The sequence below is a fragment of the Takifugu rubripes genome, chromosome 5 (assembly GCF_901000725.2).
Source record: "Takifugu rubripes chromosome 5, fTakRub1.2, whole genome shotgun sequence".
In the NCBI taxonomy this organism is placed as follows: domain Eukaryota; kingdom Metazoa; phylum Chordata; class Actinopteri; order Tetraodontiformes; family Tetraodontidae; genus Takifugu; species Takifugu rubripes.
The window spans coordinates 13,745,522-13,762,006 of NC_042289.1; the positions used below are offsets into that span (position 1 = coordinate 13,745,522).

The following is a 16,485-nucleotide window of genomic DNA, read 5'->3' on the forward strand; positions in this document are numbered from 1 at the left end:
ATCAGAGGACCCTTGTCCTGGATTATAATCTGAGCCGTTGCTAATCTGTATAGCGGCTGATGCTCACAGGAAGTCTGGGTCTAATTTGCCATTTGTAACAGATAATACTGCAGATTTATGAAGGGGAGGAGCGACGGGCCGAGGCTGCATCGAAGCGGAGCGAGCAGCCGAGCAGCCGCCAACATGAATCCCTTCCTCATCCAGGTGACGGACTTGAGAGCAGGTGTGGGCAGAACTCGCAGCCCTTCGGGCGCCGTAGCAACCAGATTATGAAGATTTGATGCTTCTGCCGGGAGGCGAAAGGCTGCGGCGACATATCGAAAGCCGGGATTAGTTGCCTTTTTCATTTCATCTCCTCTGGCCTGGCCTCAAATCATGAGGCTAGAGCGCGGCTGGCGGGCTTCTCTGGCGCTCACCCTCAACTTTGTGGCATTGGCTTTCGCCGTTTCCGCGGTGACCACCAGCTACTGGTGCGAGGGCACCAGGAAGGTGGCCAAACCCTTCTGCACCGGGCCGCCCGTCAAGGTGAAGCAGTCCTTCTGCATCCGCTTCAACAGCTCCAACGTCAACGACAGCCGGCTGGTCCAGTACATCTTTGAGACCGGAGAGGAGAAGTTCCTCATGAGGAAGTTCCACACCGGAATTTTCTTCTCCTGTGAGCAGGCGGCCGACATGAACGGCAAGTGTCAGCTGCTTCCCTCCCAAATCGTAGCTTTTATTTAGGAAGGTTGAGGAAGCCCCCGAGGGGCTCCTGCTGCTGTCGGGGGTCTCCAGAGGGTCTGAGGAACCTCTGTGTCGTTAGCATCTGTGTAGCCGCTGGTCAACGTCTGAGTTTTAATGCTGCTCCTGTGAGGGATTAAAGACCTTCTCCTGTCCCCTTTGGTTTGATAAGCTCTTAAAATAAGTTTCAGATGCATTTGCACGCAACTTGTTTAATCTGCCGTGAACCTGGACGTATGTAGCGGCTCCTTCCCGCGGACTCACCGGCCTCGCTGGGACCGTAGCATCAGCCGTCCTCGGCAGTGTGAGCGGGAGAGCTTCAGCTGGATTCAAACGTTCTGGTTTTTCCTTCTCGCTCGCAGGATTTGACTGTCGAGACTTCTTCGAGATCGCGCCGGAACACGAGAGAGGTTTGTTGGGCCATCGTGTGTGTGAGCGCGAGGATGTTCCCTCACATGTTCCCTCACATGTTCCCTCACATGTTCCCTCACATGTTCCCTCACATGTTCCCTCACATGTTCCCACCATCGCTGCGGCTCTACGAGTCTTCATGGATCACACTCATTAGCTAGTTGGTGCTAGCAGATATTAGCTTGCTTTGGAGGATAAATCTGGTCATTTTTCATCCAACTGGATTCATTCTTTAGGATGAGAACCACCTTTTTAGATCTTCCTCCTGCTGCATCCATGCGTGTGTGTGTGTGTGTGTGTGTGTGTGTGTGTGTGTGTGTGTGTGTGCGTGTGTGTCATTCTTTCAGGGGTCCTGTGGTTGTGCATCGTGGCCGAGAGTCTGTATCTCACGCTGCTCTTCACGGGTGGCGCCCTGATGACCCTGGAGCTGTTTCCCTGCTTCAGCATCATGAACAAGCTGAAGCTCAGTGCCTTCGCTGCCATGTGCACGGCCCTGTCAGGTACCCCCCCCCCCCCCCCAGGAGAGCCCGGGGCCACAGAGGTGTTTTAGATGGAGGTTTTTGTGAAGCGCAGCGTCGGCGGGTGACTGCCTCCCTCATGCACAGCTGCTGCTTCCTGGGATTAACTCAAACTGGGGGGAGGGGAGTCTGAGGAGGGGGGGTGGAGTTCCTCTGGGCAGGTCTTGTTGGCACACTCCAAAACCGCTGCCCTGGCTCCAATCCGATTAGTTCAGAAAGCACCAAATCCTCACTGGGAGCCAGCGTCAGCGGGACAGCTGTGGTTCCAGCAGCTGTACTGGTTCTGGTTCTGGTTCTGGCCCACAGGTCCAGTCAGCTGAGGGACGTCGCACCTTTCACTCACGACTCGAGTTCTCCTGAGAATGACGATGTTTCTGTCTGTAATTCTGAATTCTGATTGGTTGATTTCTCCTCAGGCCTTTGCGGGATGGTGGCCCACATGATGTTTACAACCATCTTCCAGCTGGCCGTGGCCATGGGTCCAGAGGACTGGAGACCCAAGACCTGGGACTACAGCTGGTCCTACGCGTGAGTCTACATCTGCTGGAATTGAGGTGAACTGGCGGCGTGTGTGACGGAGCTCCTGCCCCCCCTCAGGTTGGCCTGGGGCTCTTTTGGGACCTGCATGGGCTCGGCGGTGACCACACTCAACAGATACACCAAAACCATCATAGAGTTCAAGTTCAAGCGGCGGAACATCGAGAAGAGTCTGATGATCAAGCAGAAGCTGATGGAGCTGGATCTCCCAGAGCAGATGTGGGACTTGTACCTGACGGCTCCGCCCACCGAGGCCGAGCTGCCGCCGCCGGCCAACGGTCACAAGCCGCTGACGGGGGCGGCGTACGCGGTGGAGATGGACGACGCGCCCGAACAACAGGGGGAGGCGTACTGTTAAGATCTGGGAGATCTTCAGGGTGAAACAGGACCTGAGTGAGGACCTGAAGAGACCCTGAAGGTCCCTCACAGACAACATGGAGACAAACACATCCTGAAGATCTCCAACGTCCTCGCTCAGGTCTTTCATCCTTCTGATCTGGTGTCTCTGATGGGCCGAGGAAAAGCTCATCTCCAGTCAGAACTGTCCAGAACTGACTGAAAATAAAATGTATTTTAAAACACAGGTTGTGTTCGGAGAGAAGCTGGAGGACGTTTGTTTGAAGGAAGCAAAGTTTAAAAATGTTCATCTCAGTTTAATCGGAGAAACTGACGTCAAAGTGACAAAGCAATTATTTACATTGTGTCCATATTTCCTTTTTTAATCTAATAACAGATTAAATTTAAATTAATACACAAAATTAAATATTTCCTTCAAAGAAATGCATCAGACATTTTTGTGAGCTCCCAGAGGAAGATAAGCTAGGTCGTCCTGGAGGACGTGGAGCTGGACGAGGGTCAGCTAGGTCGTCCTGGAGGACGTGGGGCTGGACGAGGGTCAGCTAGGTCGTCCTGGAGGACGTGGGGCTGGACGAGGGTCAGCTAGGTCGTCCTGGAGGACGTGGGACCTGGACGAGGGTCAGCTGATCAGCAGATCCCTGCACTGGTCATCTGGATGCTCCTCCATGTATTTCTTCACGTACCAACAGGAAACGTGAGCTCGGAGCTTCTCTTCAACCAGGAAGTCGATGGCAGCCTGAAAACATGCATCTGAGTCATTTTCCACCAGATGGTTTGACTGGTTCTGGTTCTGGTTACCTGGGACAGCAGCGCCGCGACTCCTCGGCCCCTGAAGGCCTCGGGAACGAAGGTGGACATGAGGTCCACCTCGTTCTCACCGGTGAATCGGTAGAGCAGCACTGCACCCTCAGGTGGCCCTGCAGAGGACACGGAACCAGTCACACCTGATGTGAACTGGATCACAGCACAAACAGCTGGTTTCCATTCAGCTGCTCAACTCCATTAAACGGAGCCAGAAACCGTTAAATGCTGCAGAAGTGGCGCTGCTGGTGAAGGTGGAGATGTTATTTTAATGGAACTGCGTGTTCAAACCTGGAACCCAAATCTGATCTCATCGATGTGTGTTAGGGGGCCGCGAAGGGACGCCGGGCTCGCGTGAACAACCCTGCCGGCCACGGAGCCTCCTGACACGGCCTGATGACTTACCGACACCGCTGCTCGGGGTTGCGGTGAAACGCAGGTTCTGTCGGTCGTGTTTGACCATAAAAGCGCAGCCGGAGCTCAGAGACCCACACGCGGAAGTCTGGTGTCTAATCCAGCCTAAAGCAGCCAGCCTGGAACAAACTTTAAACGCCATTTGAATGCGAAAAATGACGAGACAGTTTACCTGGCGTGAGAGCTATCATGGATGTCCACAGGGGGGCGCCACCCCCACACAACAGCCTCGGTTTCGTAACAAAATACATTTAATTCTCACAATTCTCAAAGATGCCGAGATAAACCGATTTGTAAACCCTTGTCAGATTAGAGGTGGATTAAGGAAGACACAACACGAGGAGCTCAGTTTTATATTTTAAGTGATTGCCAGGTGGGGGGACATGAGGACGGACTGGAGGGGGTGGAGGTCGCTGAGGTGGAGCGTGATGGAAGGAGACGAGGAGTTGCTGCTCTCAAGACCAAGCCAGGAGATGAGGAGGACCCCCGGGGGTTCCCAGACCCTAAGGGGTGAATTCTCTGATGAAAACAATGGTTACTGGGCATCACATTTTCATCATCATGTCTTTAAACCTGCCGTAAATGTCGTTTTGTATTAACAAGAACTCAGTTCTAAACTTTCCACACGCATCCTTCATTGAGATTCTTACATGATGCATCAGATTTGTTGTATTTCTTATTTTGAAGGTTTCAGCCGGATGTGGAATTAAAGCGTCTGGTATTATTTTGAAGAGTTTACCGGATGTTGTCTGTTCTCGGCGGTTCCGGCTTGACTGTCGTAGCTGACTGGAGGTCACTTCATCTCCGTCTCAGAGAAACTCGAACTGCGTTTTCTTTATCCAGCAAAATTAAAGACGAAATAATGTCTGATTTTGAGGAATTTGAGAAACAGCTGAGCGAGAATCGACAAGGTGAGAATTCATGTGCAATTATGCGCTGCTAGCCACACTCAGTTGTATTAGCTGACATGTTCCTCAGAACTGAACTCACCGTCCGGACGCCAACTTTATCCTGTCGCCGTCACACTGCAGCTTTCATCTTGGCATCATTGATCATTTGTGTCATCTTCGACCTGTCGTGTCTGTATATTTGCTGTTATCAGCTGAACTGCCGCCTGTCACCGCTGGGGGGCAGCAACGGACCGCTGGGGGGCAGCAACATTCCTCATTTCCATCTTTTCTTCTTCTCCAGTCAAACACAGTCAAATCACTCCCGCAGCGTAACATCTCTGCGTTTGTAATGAAAGGAATCAGTGCTCACAATCCTCTTTATAATTTAGCCTTTTCCATCGGCAGTTGCTCAAATGTGGCCGCTTTAGATCCACGGATCCTGGACGTTTATTGTCAGTGACGTGAGACCTTCTGCCCACGCAGAGCGCGAGAGAGAGAGACACCGGAGGAGAAGTCGCAGCGGCTCTTCAGCCTGTCGGGGAGAAAAGCGCCGCAGCCGCGAGCGCCGCAGCTCCTCCAGGGAGCACAGGAAGCGCAGGTGAGTGCTGGCGGGACGGGAACGCCGTCCTCCTGCTGGTGAGCCAGAGCCCACCTCCGCTGTCCTTCCAGTCATTCTCCGAAGAGAAGCAGGAAGAAGAGGGGCTGCAGGTACTGGGATGTTCCCCCGCCGGGCTTCGAGCACGTCACGCCCATGCAGTACAAGGCCATGCAAGGTATTTGGGGCCCGTGGGGCAGTTTGCTGCTGCTTGAGCCACTCGGACCACCTCCGTCTCTCTCTGGCCCTCAGCGGCCGGGCAGATCCCCACTATTGCCCTCCTGGCCACCGGCGCCGCCACCGGCGCCGCCGCGGCGCCCACACAGGTCCCGGTGGTGGGCAGTCAGATGACGAGACAAGCCAGACGCCTCTACGTCGGGAACATTCCCTTCGGAGTGACCGAGGTGAGCGGCGCCGGCCCGTCTCCCTGACTTCCTGTCTGCAGGCGTGCTGAGCCGCCTGGGCCGTGTCTCCCCAGGAGTCCATGGCGGAGTTCTTCAACGCTCAGATGCGACTGGCCGGACTCTCGCAAGCGCCCAGTAATCCGGTTCTGGCTGTGCAGATCAACCAGGATAAGAACTTTGCTTTCCTGGAGGTGGGTCCCGACCGTCCCGTTTGGGCTCGCCGCTCCTCCAACAGCGCCTGTTTGTGTTCCAGTTCCGCTCCGTGGACGAGACCACGCAGGCCATGGCCTTCGACGGCATCATCTTCCAGGGCCAGTCGCTCAAGATCCGACGGCCTCACGATTACCGACCTCTGCCTGGAATCTCGGAGCAGCCGGTCTTCCACGTCCCAGGTTCACCAGAGCGAGCAGGTAGCGGCGCCGGTCTGGGTGCAGCCCTAAAACATGTCCCGTGTGCTCGTATCAGCAGGCGTGGTCTCCACCGTGGTCCCAGACTCGCCTCACAAGCTCTTCATCGGGGGTCTGCCCAACTACCTGAACGACGACCAGGTACTGATCCGCCGGCTCGGCTGGCGGGCCTCGCGGTTCTTCGCCGTTCTCTCACTTTCTGTCTGTTTGACCAACTCGGACGGATCACGCCAACACTCACACACTGGCAGGAAGTTTGTCCTGTGACGTCAGCAGTGACATCATCATTTGGCCGTCTCGGGTCAGGAAGTCCACCTGTGGAGCGTCCCGCGCCGGCTGATTCTGATTGGATCACGCGAACGTCCCCAGAGTCCAGGGTGGCCTTTATATTTGCAGCAGGTCATTAAATCAGCCTCATGTTCTCAGCATTGTTCTTATTGTCTGAAACTAAATCTGGCCGCCATGAGCGCCGCCAAAGGGGGAGGGGCTTAAGATGTTACCGCCACCAATCAGCAGGGGGTGATGGAGCGTTCCTGTGTCGAGGGGCAGTCCAGACACCGGGAATACTGGGAATAGTTAGAACAGGTAAACGGGGACAGGAAGCAGAAGCGGTCAGATCAGACCCAGGAGGAAGATCATCAGGACGATAATTCAGAAGTCAAACACACGTTGATCAGAGTGAATGTGTTTATTGGGTGGATGAAGAAGCTCCTCCTCCCCCTCCTCCTCCTCCTCCTCCTCCTGTCGCCTGTGTTTCACTGATTCATTCAAATTTCTCTTTCAAAAGTCTCCTTGATACTCACGGCTCTTTCACTTTTGTTCCCCCACTTTGTCCCCAGCTAGGGGCCGTAAGATCGTTAAGTCTGCGCTCATAATTTGTTCAGTAGTATCATCTACTGCTGCCATGCCAACACGTAACACAAGGCAAGTAGACACGCTGGTCCCGCCCAGCAGGCTCCCACACTGGCTGCTCTCCTCCTCCCATCATGCACTCTGAGCGCGTTTTAGCATCCGCGGCTTTGAGCTAACGCCTCTGATCAGTAAACATTTACCCAAGTTTGTCTGTTAAGGTCAGAAAAGTAGACAGACAACAGGAAATTCAACCTCCATTTTAACATTTGCTTCATCGCCTTTTCAATTTTTGGCTCCCAAATTTACGACTTGGAAGGTTTTCAGCTGCCTTATGACACTATGATGCCATAACTTGTCCCTTCATTCAAATTTGAAGCCATTTCCATTTTTCTCAGTTAAAATGTAGTTTTATTGTTGACACTTTTGTAAAAGAGCTTCATTAAGCTGCTGCTACATGGACGAGGTCGTCGTTTGCTCCTAAATACGCTGCAGATGGTGAACGCAGCTGTGGTGCTGCACATTCCTTTAACCTGCGTCTGCTCTTCACTCTGAGCCGGGGCCAAATCTCTTCCAGGTCAAGGAGCTCTTGACTTCCTTTGGGCCCCTTAAAGCCTTCAATCTGGTGAAGGACAGCGCCACCTCGCTGTCCAAAGGTTACGCCTTCTGCGAATACGTGGACGTCAGCGCCACCGACCAGGTATGAGCCGCAGAGAGGAGGTGGTGTTGCTTACTGTCTGACCATCTGTGTGTGTGTGTGTGTGTGTGTGTGTGTGTGTGTGCAGGCAGTTGCTGGACTCAATGGGATGCAACTGGGTGACAAGAAGCTGATTGTGCAGCGAGCGAGCGTGGGAGCTAAAAATGCTAATCCTGTGAGTACGATCCTGTGTGTGTGTGTGTGTGTGTGTGTGAGGCGACGGTGCTGACATCGGCGGCTCCTCCCCCTGCAGAGCGCCATCATAGAGGCGCCGGTCACGCTGCAGGTGCCGGGCCTCCAGAGGCTGCAGAACTCGGGAATGCCCACGGAGGTGCTGTGCCTCCTCAACATGGTGATGCCCGAGGAGCTCGTGGACGACGACGACTACGAGGAGATCCTGGAGGACGTCCGCGAAGAGTGCTGCAAGTACGGCAGCGTCCGCTCCATCGAGATCCCCCGGCCCGTGGACGGGGTGGACGTCCCCGGCTGTGGGAAGGTGAGTGTCCTGCGGCCACGGGTGGGAGCAGCAGCAGGTGCTCACGTGCTGTCCTCCCCGCCGTGTCCTGCAGATATTCGTGGAGTACGTTTCCGCCAGCGATTGTCAGAAAGCCATGCAAGCGCTCACCGGCCGCAAGTTTGCCAACAGGGTGGTGGTGACCAAATACTACGACCTGGACCTGTACCACAGACACGAGTTCTGAGAGCCTTCAGAACCTCCCTGAGGACGACCCGCTTCAGGACCTGCCGTGGAACTTCACAAATGCTCCAGTGTTTGATTCTAGTCCACCGCGCCGGACGTTTCCCCGAACCCTGAAACAACAGACGGCGCCGCGGCGACAGCGCACGAGCGCGCGGAGAGATTTTCCTCCTGAGCACAAAGATTTAGATCCAAGATCAACACGTTTGCTTGTGTTGCTGCTGAAATTCCATCAGTGACATTAAGCTTCCACAATTTGTTGCCTTAACAGTAATTTCCCATTCATATCAAATGGGCGACCACGCCCACTGGCCACGCCCACTGGCCACGCCCACTGGCCACGCCCACTGGCCACGCCCACCGGGCTGCTTCATGAATGACTGAATGATTTGATCGTTTATCAGATGAACCATGAAAATTCAGTCCAGACTTTTGAGTTGAAGTCTGAATTCATTTGATTGAAGTAGTTTTATTTTGATAAATGTTGTAAATCGACCGACTTATCCACAAAGATGACATTTCAAATCGTCTTCCTTTTTAAATTCAGGAGCTGATGGAGGAAAAAACAGCTGATGGAGACAAAATGAAGCAGATTTGCACATTAAAATAATAATAATAAAAAGGTGGCTCAGAAAGCTTCTGAGGAATCTTTTCTTCTTTCTCTAATTCTAAATTAAAGTTATAATAATTGTAAATACGGGAACTGTGCCAACACATTCTAATACAACAAAACAATTTTTCTTCTGCACCTTTGAAACTTTAGAGAATTATAGTTATTTTAACCAGAAACTATTTTCTTCATATTCCAAAGGTCAATGATGTTATATTTGTATTCTGCTGCTTTGATTAAATGTTCTGTAGCTGTAATTAAACACATGAAGGTCAATCTATGAAGATACACCTTTTCCTTCTGCATATTCACTAAACTGTAGAGTTGTACAACAAATAGATCAATTATTGTGCATTTAAGATTAAAATGTTTGGAAGCATATTGTGTTTGCTCCTTTTCATCCAAGGTCATCAATTAAATACACAGATTATTTATATTATATAGAAGTATTCTCAGCTCTTCGTGCTTGTCTGTAATTAGAACAATTAATAACAGCAGCAATAATAAAAAGACTGATGTTTTCACAGGGATTAAAGATTAGAACGTCTGTGAAAAAGTATCTGACTTGTACGTTTCTAAAAACTCCGTCAGAAAAAGTAGAATTCTTTACTACCATTGTGATTCTTCCCCAACTTGCGTTGGAGAAACCGGAAGTACATTTTATTTTGTAGGTGGTCACCGGATATTCTTTGGGGCGTGATGACACTTGACGTCGCTGTGACAGCGCGCGACAGTAGGCAAGTGTTTGAAGTTTGAGACCGAATCACCGCCGGTGTTCGGAGCCGGCGGAGGAGTCGAACATGTCGGCCGAGAGGGCGACGAGCCCCTGGAACCAGATCCAGGAGAACTTCAGGAGTTAATGTCAGAACTGGTTCAAAACCCAGGAATTACATCTGCAGGGCGACCCGAGCCCGACCCGAACCGAACCGGGAGCAGGTGAGACCCGCAGGCTCCAGTCGGCGGCCGCAGCGGATTGATCTAATTAATATAGTGCATCACGTTTCAAAGGTTTGATGAGTTCGAGTTTCGGGAATTAAATAAATGAATAAAATGTTGAAGATCGGGCCGATTAACATGGAAACCTGCTGGTTTTAGGCCGATGTTGGGATTTAAGTGGCGAGTTTCATCTCTGTGGAGGAATAAAGATGATATCTTCAGTTAATCTCCTCGGTTTTAGGTTACAAACTTGTTTTCAACTCTTTTTAACGAGGCACCAACTTTGTGTTTCTGCAGCTTTATGTCAGAAACGTCAAACCTCCATTTACACTGTTACAATCCGACTGTTGGCACAAGTTTGATTGTTTTATCACTGAATTCTCATATTAGAAACTTTTTTTCTCTATTAAAACATCTCAGGAAACTAAATCTGAGAGGCATAAACTTGTTGGGGCTCATCAGATGCTAACCGCTAACCTCCCCACGACCGGAGGCCAAGCCTGACGCAGAGGTCAAAGGTCACTCCTGAGGAACTCTCGGGCCTGCTGAGCCCCTCCGGGTTTCTGTCTGTCACAGAATTGGCAGCGTCTTTTCTTCATCGTGCCGCCGAGCCCGTTACCTCAGGGGAGCGCCAACATCTGCCTGGACCTCACAGGACCGAGGACGGGCCAGAAGAAGGTGCCGGACCCGTGCATGGCGGGAGACCCCATCAGAGGGTGGGGGTGAAGACGGCAGCCGTCTGGGCTGACATCCATGACAGGAGGAACGTTCCCCTCGCCGTCTCCCTGAGAACCAACAAACTGAACCAGAACAAAAACCGCGGAGTGGATCCTGTTGCCATGCAGGTAGGAACAGAACACAGGAGACACCAATAAGAAGCTGGTTTAATCCTGGTCCTCCTGTCCAGCTCGGTGGAGCTCCCATCTGGGCCGAGGCCCCCGGGCCTGGACTCAGGATCTGGTTCTGTTCCAGCTGGAGGAGGGTCGGGAGCAGCAGCTGATTCAGTGCTGAACCTTCAAACACACGAAAGTTAAAGGAGACATTTTGTTCTTAAAACCTTTGACTTCTGCGCGCTCCTGGCGCCCCCGTGTGGTCATAGTTGGTAATCGCAGCTATGATTCAGTAAACCTTGTTTTCAATTAATCAATTAATCCATATGATGTTTATATATTTAGATCAGCTTTCTGAAAGACTGACGGCAGCACAGGTGAGTCTCGGCTGAACCTGCCGCTGGAATTAGAACGAAGAATCCCACCAACATTTTGACCATTGTCAGTCTTATTTTCGTTTCTCACCAACAGGACGAGGTAAAGGTCATGAAGAGGTCATGAAGACGTCCATCCAGGTTCTGAGTGGACTCAACATCCTGAGGGTGAAAACAGCGGCTGGCTCCAGCAGATGTCGTCATGACAACAAGCGTCGTCACCGAGAGTCCGCGTGGCTCCGTTTCATTTAAACAAAAAGGGTTTCAAATATTTCACGGTTTTACCTTTATTATTCCTGCAAAATGTAACAATTGCTTTACTTTTTATTTTACTGTAATATGTGGATAGAGCTGTAAATTAACCGGCTATTCTATTTTGTTACATAAAATGTTTAAACTTGACGTGAATAAAGAACAGGAAGAATCTCTTAAAATGGCCGCAGCTTCAAAACAAAGGTGCGTGAGAGCTGCGCTGCTGCCGCCGGCCGCCAGGGGGCGACACCCCTGCTAGAAGTGACCCTCTTTCTTTTTATACCGCAACTACAAACTTATTGGATCATTATTGTATATCAGATTTTGTTTTAAGGTTACAACGTCGCTAAAGGGTAAACCGCGTTAATCATATATAATCGCGCCTCATCGCTGATCAACAGATTTAAGTTAATAAAAACGCTTTCGTGTTGCTGCGTTAGCGTCAGTTCACCCGGTGCTTTTACTCTGAAGGTTCTGTAACTCTTCCGGTGTCTCTTCCGCCCCGGATTGACGCAGAAGGATGAAGATTTCCGTGACGACAAGTTTCAAACGGCAGCTTTGGACCAGGCGGTCGGAATAAACCTGCCGCCGAACTCATGTGTTCCCCTGCGGCCGCCGCTTCGACGCGCGACCCGTGTGGAGCGGACCGAACCGGCTAACGGCGGCTAACCGCTAGCATGAGCTCGTGCTGCTGTTGTTTACATCCAGCCCTGACGATGATGATGATGAAGATGGCGATGATGATGGTGGTGGCGGACCCGGACAGGTCGGCCCACTAACCCAGAACCAGGTCGACCAGGGGGCCCAGCTGAGGGGTGAGATCGATCGGTACTCGATCAATTATCGATCTGTCAACAGGCCGCTCACCGTTTCCGGTCACATGTCAAACATTTACCATTAATAATCAATAAATCAGGTTGTTAATCAGCGCCCTACACTCGTGGAGCACTTTAGTAGGTTCTGTGGTAAATAACGAGTCAATAAACTGGACCTGAGATTGAACGAATCTAGACGGGAAGAACGATCGCAATAAATGTTGTGATAATTATTAATAATTATTAAATGTGTCAAATGTAACAAAACTCAATTTGCAGTTTCCTAAACCAGAGAAAGAGATTTTTGCTGATATTTACAGGATGAGCGATGGAAACGTGTGATTATTCAAGCGACTAACACCCAAAACCATCTTCTCAGAGAAAAGGTGAAGTTTGGCGGCGCCGAGGCCGTCTGGGCCCGCAGGAGAACCATCCAGGACGGGTCAGAATGGTTCCTCTCTTTTGGATCGATGGACCTTTCCTCTCTGGATCCACCTCTCATGGGCGCTGACCTCTCCCAGAACTTCTCGGCTGCTTCTCGGACCTGCGGCCACAACGACTCCATGGACCTGGCGAAGAAGCCGGAGTGGTACCACAGACCGCAGGTGGGCTGCGGGCCAGAGTCCGGCTCCCCGTTCCGGTGCAGGAGCTCCTCCTCGTACGGCTCCCTGTCCACACGGCTGCTCCCCGAACAGGCTCCCGTCCACTGTCGGAACATGGACCAGCACCTGTACCGCAGCAGGGTCCAGGGCAGCCGCTGGCACCAGGGTTGTTACGGGCCCAGCAGAACCGGCAGCCCAGTTCCTGAAAGCAGCGGCGGAGACGAGAGCGACAGCGACTCTGACGTGATCTTCTTGGTGTCGTCCACAGAGGAGCCGCTGCTGTGCAGCCCGTTCATCCAGGACGGTGTTGGACCCGCGGCGTCCCCCGTGGCGTCCCCCGTGGCGTCCCCCGTGGCGTCCTCCGTGGCGTCCTCCGTGGCGTCCTCGCTGGACGACGGTCCAGGCTGCTACCGCCCCCTCCCGCTGAGCTCCGCCAGTCCGGACAGCTCGTACTCGGACGAGTCCTCGGACAGCTCGGTGGACGTGCTCCTGCACCGCGCCCGGCCCGTGGTCCTGCTCTCAGAGCTGGGCGCCGTTTACGAGACCCGCCCGGACTTTTCGGTCGACATTTCGAGCGACGACAGCGACGTTATCGAGGTGTCGCTCGCGCCCGACAAGCTAAGAGGCGCCGCGCCGCGGAGCGACGAGGAGGAGGCTCCGCCCACAGCAGTGCGCCGCAGCAGCAGAATCAGGAGGTCCGCCTCCGAAACGCCTCCGTTTGTCCGCCGGACCTCTCGGAACCGTCTGGAGCGGCGAGCCAAGAACGACGCCGTCGGGATTTACTACGAAAGCTGCGAGTCTGATGACGTCGTTGAGGGCGAGTCCAGGCTGTCCGGGTCGGACGATCCCGCCGCGCAGCTGAGGATGTTGGGCGGAGCCAGCAGAAACCGTGGCGACGAGTCTGGCGTCCACGTGGAGACGGACAGGAAGCTGCCACAAACGGCATCAGAACCGTGGCGGGAAGGATCCGAACCCGTCAGCTGTGGCCAGAACCAGCAGGAGGAAGGAGGGAAAGCGGGCGCTGACCAGAAGCGGAAAGGAGCGGCGCCGGAGCGGCGGCGCAGCAAAACATCGGCGAACAGGAAACCGACCGCCAGGTGGAGAAGGAAACGGCGCCTGCAGGTGGGACCGTCGGCCGGGTTCTGTCCCAGAGAACCGGAAATCAAACTCAGATACGCAGAAGTCAAAGAGGAAAAGAAGAGGAAAGCTGGCGGCTTCTGTCCCTTCGTCCACGTGGACAAGACGGCGTGCGTCATCGTCAACTTCCAGGAGGACCAGGAGAGCGTGAGGAGCAGCCCGGGACGGCGCCGGCCCGTTCCACACTCCGTCCCGGGCTTTGTTCCCAACACGTCCTGCTTCCAGCTGTGCCGCTTCTCCTCGGACGGCGAGTGTCAGGCGGCGCTGCTGTGCTGCCTCTGTGGACAGACGGCCAACGCCATGGGCCTGGGCGACCTCCACGGCCCCTACAGACCCTCCGGCCCGTCGGGGAACCAGCAGAACCGCTGGACTGACGGCGCCGCCGGCTGCAACCATTCCGTGGTCGAAAGTCCGACCAGAGGCGGCTGCAGCTCTCTCCCAAAGGCGCCTCCGGAGTGCTGGATCCACGAAGACTGCGGGATCTGGGCCGCCGGAGTCTTCCTGGTCAGGGGGAGGCTGTACGGGCTGGAGGAGGCGGCCCGGCTCGCTCGGGAAACGGTGAGTGACCCAGAAACCCAAACGGAAAAGGGGAGGAGCTACAGCCACCTGCTGCCAGTCACCTGTGTCACCTCTTCCAGGTGTGCTCCGTGTGCCAGCAGACCGGTGCAATTATGGGCTGTTTCCTGAAGTCCTGCTCCAAAGGTTTCCACTACAGATGTGCCATCCAGTCAGGTAGCGCCCGTACGTGCACATCTGAGCCTTGATTTACTCTCCTTTGTGTTTTAAATGTGTGTCTGTGCACGTGCGCGCGCGTGCGTGTGTGTCTTTCAGGTTGTGTGTTGAATGAAGACAACTTCTCAGTTCGATGTTCAGAGCACAAGGTAACGATGGGATGTAATGGACCGCGCGTCCTCTAGGCGTCGCTAGTGAGCCGTCAGTCCAACCTGGTTTCCATGGAAACCACCTGCTTCTTAGTGGTATTCAATATTAACGGTTTTATGATCAAAATATAACTTTGTGTTTGTGCTTAACAGAGGAAACTGTGGATGAGCAAATGACACAAGAAGATCTGATAGATGAAAGAAAGGTAAAAAAAAGTCTTTAATCTGGTCAAAACTAGCTAAAACCAGCTAAAACCAGCTAAAACTAGCTCCCTAACCAGTGAAATGAGCTAAAACAGCCGAACTTTTGTGTTTTTCAGTCTCCTCAGGGTCGGACATCTTCACGGCTTCAGCGCTGCAGTTTTCTAACACTAACGTGTGTGTGTGTGTGTGCGTGCGTGTGTGTGTGTGCGTGTGTGGAGCCTCATCACATTTAATTGTAATTAGGGTTCAGCTCATCTTTTCTGATATATTTTCTCTTTTTCTGTCATTATTTTCGCCGCTGCTGAGATTTTAGTTTGATTTAATCAGTTTGTTCGTACTTTTATTTATTAATTTGCACAGATGTAGACGGATAATCCTGCTCAAGTCACACATTTCTTCTTGATTTCTGGATTATTGAAGAACTTTGGGACCAGTTTCTGTTTTCAGTCTCAAAGAAATGCAGGATTAGATTAAATTAGATCAGCCAAAATGTTTTTGAAGACTTACTCTTTTTAATTCAGTAAAGATTTCTGATAATTACAACTCAAACAGAAGATGTAATATATAAAACTGTGTAACTTTATTTCTGTTCTGACAAACATGAATATTTTATGTTGAATAAACTCATTAAAGTGGGTTGAGTTGATTGTGAAGGACCACCAGTGGCCCCTGGACCACCAGTGGCCCCTGGACCACCGGTGGCCCCTGGACCACCAGGGCCCCTGGACCACCAGGGACCACCAGGGCCCCTGGACCACCAGTGGCCCCTGGACCGACACCAGTTCCCTTCACTGGTTTCCTTCGGCGTCAACAGTTTATGTTCACAAACAAATTCAACCATTTCATTTTGCTATGAAAAATAAATGTTGCCTCATAATCATCAGCAAAGACCTGAAGCTCGTCTTTACCCGGAAGTGAGAACATTTCAGTGACATCCACTGGTGGGCGTGGCCTCCACAAAGAGGCGTGGTTTGTTGTAGAAGACGTCATGTCCTCGACTGGACAAACACCAGCAGACGGCGCTGGACAGCGGGATCGTTCAGGGGTAGAAAGACTGTCCATCACATCAGGCTACGGCGGGGGGGGGGAGGGGGGCGAGGGGGAGCCAGGACGGGGGAGAGGGGCGAGGGGGAGCCAGGACGGGGGGGTGAGGGGGAGCCAGGACGGGGCGGGGGACTTCACTGTCCCCCCAGACAGGCTTTTGCTGGGGGGGTGCACATTTGTTTAGCAGCACCATCAGTGGTTCTGATCATCAGCTGCAGCAGCTCCAGCTGGTTTTAACTCTAATTACAGACGTGTGCACGTGCACGTGCGCGTGCACCCTGCAGACACTCAGCTGTGCAGTTTGTGTTGGACTCGGTGGAAAGTGCCCGACTGCTGTGAACCACAGTCGCTATAAAAAGCCGCCGGTGGTGCGGCGCCGCCATCCAGCCGCCACACCCAACAAGCTCCGCCCCTCTGCAGCAGCAGCCTGCCAACACGGTTCTGACTTGTCTGGCTGAGCCCACACGGACACGGCTGCTGCTCCCAGTTTGAACCTCTGATCG

At 52.8% G+C, this 16,485-nt stretch overlaps 4 protein-coding genes and 1 long non-coding RNA gene across 11 annotated transcripts; 3 read left to right on the top strand and 2 right to left on the bottom strand.

Moving 5' to 3' along the window:
• Positions 1-148: 148 nt before the first annotated feature.
• On the top strand, positions 149-2,669 carry LOC101063129 (germ cell-specific gene 1-like protein). The gene is made up of 5 exons (XM_003964998.3): positions 149-679; positions 1,083-1,130; positions 1,479-1,631; positions 2,066-2,177; positions 2,247-2,669. The coding sequence occupies exons 1-5, from the start codon at positions 376-378 to the stop codon at positions 2,542-2,544; spliced, it is 915 nt and encodes a 304-aa protein (XP_003965047.2). The 5' UTR covers positions 149-375; the 3' UTR covers positions 2,545-2,669.
• Positions 2,670-2,823: 154 nt separating this feature from the next.
• Positions 2,824-4,090, bottom strand: LOC101063352 (protein NATD1-like). 2 transcript variants are annotated; one of them, XM_011604328.2, is made up of 4 exons: positions 3,750-4,090; positions 3,342-3,460; positions 3,152-3,279; positions 2,824-3,110 (listed from the first exon to the last, which is right to left on the bottom strand). In XM_011604328.2, exons 1-3 carry the CDS (start codon positions 3,898-3,900, stop codon positions 3,163-3,165), a joined length of 387 nt encoding a protein of 128 aa, XP_011602630.1. In that variant the 5' UTR covers positions 3,901-4,090; the 3' UTR covers positions 2,824-3,110; positions 3,152-3,162. The 2 variants fall into 2 exon arrangements, with proteins under 2 accessions (XP_011602630.1, XP_003965048.2); XM_003964999.3 differs by having other exon boundaries at positions 2,824-3,279; positions 3,750-4,088.
• A 22-nt stretch (positions 4,091-4,112) lies between these two features.
• Positions 4,113-4,890, bottom strand: LOC115250028 (uncharacterized). 2 transcript variants are annotated; one of them, XR_003888608.1, is made up of 3 exons: positions 4,749-4,890; positions 4,498-4,591; positions 4,113-4,261 (listed from the first exon to the last, which is right to left on the bottom strand). It is a non-coding gene; the product is annotated as an uncharacterized lncRNA (long non-coding RNA). The 2 variants fall into 2 exon arrangements; XR_003888607.1 differs by lacking the exon at positions 4,749-4,890 and having other exon boundaries at positions 4,498-4,629.
• Positions 4,500-9,844, top strand: LOC101079434 (splicing factor U2AF 65 kDa subunit-like). Its single transcript, XM_029836940.1, has 11 exons — positions 4,500-4,669; positions 5,132-5,246; positions 5,318-5,421; positions 5,496-5,647; positions 5,722-5,838; positions 5,901-6,039; positions 6,113-6,195; positions 7,481-7,603; positions 7,689-7,775; positions 7,854-8,096; positions 8,170-9,844. The coding sequence occupies exons 1-11, from the start codon at positions 4,501-4,503 to the stop codon at positions 8,299-8,301; spliced, it is 1,464 nt and encodes a 487-aa protein (XP_029692800.1). The 5' UTR covers position 4,500; the 3' UTR covers positions 8,302-9,844.
• LOC105416502 (uncharacterized) lies at positions 9,644-15,428 on the top strand. Of its 5 annotated transcripts, none has more exons than XM_011604332.2 (10): positions 9,644-9,843; positions 10,264-10,688; positions 10,751-10,945; positions 11,019-11,050; positions 11,145-12,114; positions 12,494-14,411; positions 14,492-14,585; positions 14,685-14,734; positions 14,888-14,940; positions 15,055-15,428. In XM_011604332.2, exons 6-9 carry the CDS (start codon positions 12,585-12,587, stop codon positions 14,909-14,911), a joined length of 1,995 nt encoding a protein of 664 aa, XP_011602634.2. In that variant the 5' UTR covers positions 9,644-9,843; positions 10,264-10,688; positions 10,751-10,945; positions 11,019-11,050; positions 11,145-12,114; positions 12,494-12,584; the 3' UTR covers positions 14,912-14,940; positions 15,055-15,428. The 5 variants fall into 5 exon arrangements, with proteins under 5 accessions (XP_011602634.2, XP_029692799.1, XP_011602631.2 ...); XM_029836939.1 differs by having other exon boundaries at positions 10,751-10,872; XM_011604329.2 differs by lacking the exon at positions 10,751-10,945.
• Positions 15,429-16,485: the final 1,057 nt, after the last annotated feature.